General features: G+C 41.5%; 1 protein-coding gene across 1 annotated transcript in view; it reads left to right on the plus strand.

The window, feature by feature from the left end:
• Positions 1–1,496: 1,496 nt before the first annotated feature.
• Positions 1,497–6,340, plus strand: part of LOC111671571 (desmoglein-2.1-like) — a 28,385-nt gene continuing 23,541 nt past the window's right edge. The window contains exon 1 of the mRNA XM_087180046.1: positions 1,497–1,620. Coding sequence (XP_087036172.1) covers positions 1,576–1,620 — 45 coding nt within the window. The 5' untranslated portion in view covers positions 1,497–1,575. The remainder of the gene's footprint in view (positions 1,621–6,340) is intronic.

The following is a 6,340-nucleotide window of genomic DNA, read 5'->3' on the forward strand; positions in this document are numbered from 1 at the left end:
CAGGAGCATTGTTGGTACATTGGTATGTTGAGGCAGCTGAAAGTGATTGACCGATAAAAACCTCGTCTTAAGTTAGTGGCTCAGTAATTCACTGTTATTTTATTTTAATGCACATGGTCAAGAGAGTAATATGTGCCAGTAAAGGGCGCACAGAGCTCATACACTGTCTGTTACACACAAGTAAGGTCAGCTGAAAATGAGTTTAGATGTTGGTTTAAGTCAGGTGAACATTACAGTACTGGACTCACTGGTCAGGAATGGACTTACTCGTCAGGACTGGGCTGACTGGTCAAGAGTGGATTCACTGGTCAGGACTGTACTCAGTGGTCAGGAGACTGTATTGGATTGTACACCCAAAACACTCCCATGATTTATAAAGAGATTAAGTACAACTCTTTTGAATCATGCACCTGGAGCAGAGACAGGTTTTTTCCAATATTAATAGCAATGAAGACATGGACACACCCTGAATGCACTTGCACCACGAACTTTAGACCATGAGCTTTGGATCGTTAAAACAGAGCCTGAACTGTGCTAGTTCTCTCCAAACCTGAGTTTGACCCCACAGGTTAAACCTGAGGTCACCAGCCTGGGCATTATTTCAATTTTAAATCCCAAATAATGACCAAAGCTGCTTTCTTTCATCTAAAAAATCAGTCATGATATGTAAAAAAAAACTTTGTTATTATTATTTTATATGAGTGTCTGAGGTGAGAGTGAGAATTTTTTTCACCCTTTAGAAAGAGTTGGTGTGTCCATTATTAAAGCTAACAGATGAAACACAAAGTCACAGTTCACAGTACCGATGACTTTCACAAAGAACTGAACATATATATATCCACAGTGTATCTGCTCAGGCTTAACTACTGTGGCTTCATATGAACTCTACTGAGTGTCCATATGAAGGAATTGGTGACCAATAAGTGAATGACAGAAACAGCATCTTCTTCTACACTTTACCAAACCACACTGGTCATCAAGTAAAAAAATAAATAGTTAGAAGTGAATTTACTTTGATTTAGTGATGTAAAACTTGACAGAAACAACATGTGATCAAGTCCAGAGACAATAAACTCTGTATTAGCTTTCTAGACTAGAGACATCTGGACTCATTAGACACAGGTAGAGCTGATCAATGACGACTGCACTTCAATTATTACATTAATTACTGTGATAACTAAATATGATGGTAAAATCACCGTAATGTTGCATCACAATTTTCCTGATAGAAAAATTTCTAAAGCTCAGCAAATACCTCAACATTTAACTGGGTTTAAAACAAAAGGAATATAGAAAGCATTTTATCTGGTTCAGAATGATTGATGGGTTTTTTTGTGTTCCTTTTCTTTCTTTTGATGCGTCATTAAAATATTTGTGCTGTAGGGTATCTCTCTGATCCTGTGTGTGTGTGTGTGTGTGTGTGTGTGTGTGTGTGTGTGTGTGTGTGTGTGTGTGTGGTGCAGCACTCCTCTCTCATAAGCCTCCTCCTTCCTCCATCAGCTCACAGTCAGTCAGGAACTCTTGTCAGGATTCTACTGGTTCACTTGAAACGGGTAGTGGGACTTTGCTCCAGTCATGGTTCGGGCTTCTTGGCCCGTGTTTGTGCTGCTGCTGTTGGTGGTGAGTACTGAAGTACTTCATGTTGTATGATAGAGTGTGAGGAGTCTGTGTAGGTGTCAGATATAAACATGTAAATGTCATTCTGTTTTTATAGTTAATATTTCTAAAGCTCAGAACTGAGACACTTCCATGATGTTTTATCAAGGCTACCTGTAGATATACAGAATCTTTCAACCACATTAACTTCATACAAATTATTTACATTTCTTACTTGTTCCTGTTGTTAAATCATGCTAATTATAAATTATATTCTTTTGATAAAACACGGACTCTAGGTTTGTTCACCCTCTCACATCATGGGTTAGTGATCTTGTTCATGTTGACCCTAACAAATACCTGGCAGCCATGGAAACAAGGATGTGGGCTGTACCATCACATCATTTCTCATATTGAGCTGGAGAGATTTGTTGAATCATCAGTTTATTAAAAGTCAATTTGAATGAATATTGTGTTAAAAAAAAAAGGAAAATGTTCAAATATCCATAATCATATCATTTCAGTGTGAAATTAAAAACACGTCATGCTGCCAGTATTAATATGAAGTTACATGACTCGAGAAAATAATTGAAACATCAGAACTGAATCAAGTACATTTGTGTTGAAAGCAGCTTTAAGCAGACTGTGCTGACTCTGAGCCTCAGCTGGATGTTACTCTTATGGTATTTCAACATGTTTCAGCTGGTTTCTGCTCTAAAACACAGACAATCATCATGTATCATGAAAATCCAATGTCATTACAAACTGTTTTCTTCCTGCTCCCTCATCTGCCCAAACCAATTCCTCAGGAGTTCAGTGGCTGATCTGAACACAACAAGTTAACACAGCAGCCTTGTTGCCCGAGGCCTTATGATTTCTGAAATAATCCAGCTCTTATTTGGCTGACTGATCTTCTTTTCTCCTTAACGCTCCATTGGACTTCATGTTCATGTAGTCATTCTTGAGTAATGAAGTGAGAGAAGGAAGGCAATGCCCTTAGAGGTATTTCTCAGATGGAGACAAACGGTCCCTGTCATTAGTGTTGATTCAGTTCATTCTTTTTTTTCATACATGTCGTAGTGAGTCATACTGAGCTCTTGTTTTTCAACAAAAGACTGCCACACCCTTCTCTTCTTGTCCTCATACCTTTATTATCCTGACATGCCCATGTATTAACTGAGTAGTTAAATTTTCCAACAGTGGTAGGGTGTGGTGCCTCTCTCTGAACACAGCAGCTACACAGTACCTGACAAGTGGAGACTTTTACAAACAGGCCCTTGCAGTATCTTAACTCATGCTAGATATGAGCATTCCAGTCAAAAAAGCTTCCATGTCAACCTCCTGGATTTAATTACAAGTTAGAGTGAGACAAATATACGTTTGCACTTGGCAGATAAATACAAAAATGTTAACAGCCCAAACAGATTCAGCTCCATCCCTGTCAGCACCGTAAGTATCAGTAAACTTCAGTCTGACGCTAAAACACTGGTTAAAAGGCTTTGCATTTACTTCAGGTAACTTCTATTTACATGGTTTGACTACAGGACAAACAGAGAAAGTAATAATCTTCATCTTTTTCATCCTTGTTGTTTATGTAATTGATTGCTTGTGGAAAATACAAACAGCAGAAAATCGTGCATTTTTCATAGTGTCATGATATTTGAAATTAAATTAAATTAAATGATTAGTTGAAAAAAAATCAATGGATTGATCAAGAATGAAAATAATCTTTTATTTCAGCCCTACAATAAACCTTTGCAGCCTTTTTGTCTCATTTGCAAATTCACTGTCTCTGTAGAATTTTTAAAAAATAATTTTCAGCTGATATTACTCTCATTGAGAAAATTTTCTATTTTTTCTTAATTTGTAATTATTTTATTTATTAATATACATTTATTATTTAACTGTATTTTTTAATAATTCTTCCAGAATTCAGATAAACAAACGAGGACGACAAAAAGAAAACAAAAAAACAAACTGCCCCAATATTCACAACAAAGGACTATCTGTTTGAAAAGGTTTCATGTTTTTGCTGTGTCTTTATCTAATAATATCTGAAACACACATACCTTTCTTTATTCAAGGTCCCAGGAGAACTTGTACTTCAAAATATTTGGAAAATGAGGAAGATGAATAAAAGAGATTATGTTAAAATCACTTAATGTCAGCTTTGTGTTAAACACTCATGACTTGTCAACTGAACACCCTCACTCTTTGAAAGGAAATTAATTGAGGAAAGATGTGACTATTTTCGTCTTTGGTAGTTTTGGCAGTGCCTTTGTTGGGCCTCAGCCAATTCTAAAGGTGGAGACCACATGCTCTTTTTTTCTACTGACAGTGAGGGACATTTGAGTGAGGGAATAATTGTTTTTATTGCAATATCAGGCCTCTCCAGGTTCACTGAAGAACCTGTGTCCACCAGTAAAGAGCAGTGGTTGCCTCAATAGAACAGATGCATATCACCAGTGCCCTATTCAGGCTGGTTGAGCATTGTGTAAACCACTCCAGCCAATCGTCTATATCTTCTGCAGGATGCAACACCCTGACTTGGTTTGCTGCTTCCCCACTGAGAAAGGTCCAGGACCTAGTTCCAGGAATCTCTCTGAATTTGGTTCCTTAGTTCACAGGTGTAACAGGGTAGTGCTACACCAGGCTGTCCACATCCTCAGCAAACTCTTGAGCATGGCCTGGGGATCTGTTCCTTTTGACATGTGGCAGCCTGCACTTTCTGGGTTAGTTCCTACACCCATCCAGGTTCATCCCTTTCCATACCTACCTCCAAAGCTTCCTCGAGCATCTGAAGTTGAGCCAGTAGTGTCAGGACATGCAGATCGGCTGTACAGTGTCTGAAGAATGGTTTCTGGAAAATTTCGGAGCCAAAATGCAGAACGCAGACAAGTGAGAAACAGTAGTAGTAGTAGTAGTAGTAGTAGTAGTAGTACTAGTTCAAAATAGTTAAATTGCAAACTTGTGGAGGACAGGGTGAATGGTTGGGGCAGGTTTGTAGGGAATGCAAAGCATCTGGTTTGGTGGAATAGCACAGGCTGGAGAGCGGGTGCAGCAGAGATGAACGAGTATAGTGACAGAAGGCCGGTCAAAGGGATGGAGACAAAGGCTTGATGTGGCTGACAGGAGGAGCAGGCAACAGGATCTGAGGCACCGGTACAACAAAGAGTAAACACAGATCTGGCAATCACAAATGCAAATACAAACTAGAACTAGAGTTGGCTGTAGCATTTGTAAACCTCTGGTAGACTGAACAATCTGGCAAATATCGGAGGGATGAGCCAGGGCTTTTAAGCTAGAGCTGATTGTTCTGTAGGTGATGACTTGTAGCTGTACTGCTGTGAAAGAAGTAACTGGAGAGCCACACTAGGTGGACAACACATCTGCACACAACTGAAGGAAAGACAAACTGGGAACAAACAAAACACACAGGGAAAGGGATCGGAGACAGCTTAACCCTGACAGTACCCCCCTCTAATGGGAGCCTCCTGGCAACCCACCAGGTTTGTCAGGAGGACTACAATGAAATTCCTTAATTATCTGAGCATCCAGAATAAAACATTGGGGCACCCAGGACCACAGGACCACTCCTTAGGACCATAGACCTCCCAACCAGGTATTGAAAAAAGTCTGCTGCTGAAGAAGCTACTCAGAGATCCTACAGTGTCATGCAGAGGGTGAGAGTTATTGTTCATGATGGATGTCAGTTTAGCTAACATCCTCCTGTCACCTACTTCCTCAATGGAGTCTAGGGGGCAGCCCAGGACAGAGCTCGCTTTCCGGATCAGTTTGTTGAGCCTCTGCCTATCCCTGTCAGTGCTGCCCCCTCTCCAGCAGACCACAGCGAAGTACATGGCTGAGGCCACCACAGAGTCGTAGAAGGTCCTGAGGAGAGCCCCACACAGGAGGACCTCAGTCTCCTCAGCAGGTGAAGGCGTCTCTGACCCTTCTTATAGAGAGCGTGGGTGTTGGTGGACCAGTCCAGTTTGTTGTTTAGGTGAACCCCCAGGAACTTGTAGTTCTCCACCACCTCGATGTCCAGTCCCTGGATGTTCATTGGTGTGAAGTGAGATGTCTTCCGCCTGGGGTTCACAATCATCTCCTTTGTTTTGCTGGCATTAAGCTGAAGCTGGTTGATCTTGCACCAGCTGACAAAGTCCCTGATGACTGTCCTGTATTCCAGTTCATTTCCCTCTGAAACACACCCAACAATGGCTGTGTCGTCAGAGAACTTCTGGACGTGGCAGTGTGTGGTGTTGTCTGTGAAGTCCGAGGTATACAGGGTGAAGAGAAAAGTGGAGAGCACCGTACCCTGGGGGCACCTGTACTGCAGAGCACCACATCAGACACACTGTGACGAAGCCTCACGTACTGTGGTCTGTTGGTGAGGTAGTCTATCATCCATGCAGTCAGGTAATGGTCCACTCCCACACTTTCCAGCTTCACTCTGAGCAGTGACGGCAGGATCGTGTTGAAAGCACTAGAAAACTCAAAATACATGACTCTCACAGTGCTCCCACTGTCCTCCAGGTGTAGCAGTGATCATTGCAGTAGGTAGATCACTGCATCATCCACCCCAACATTAGGCCGGTAAGTAAACTGCAGCGAGTCCAGCTGTGTGCTCACCAGTGGTGTCAAGTGATTCAGGATGATCCTCTCCAAAGTCTTCATCAGGTGAGAGGTCAAGACAACAGGCCTGAAATGGTTAGGCTCCTTGGGGCGCTGGGTTTTAGGTACC

The sequence above is a fragment of the Seriola lalandi genome, unplaced genomic scaffold, assembly GCF_002814215.2.
Source record: "Seriola lalandi dorsalis isolate HSWRI2012SDOR001 ecotype SW California unplaced genomic scaffold, Sedor1 jcf7180002054885, whole genome shotgun sequence".
Taxonomy (NCBI): Eukaryota; Metazoa; Chordata; class Actinopteri; order Carangiformes; family Carangidae; genus Seriola; species Seriola lalandi.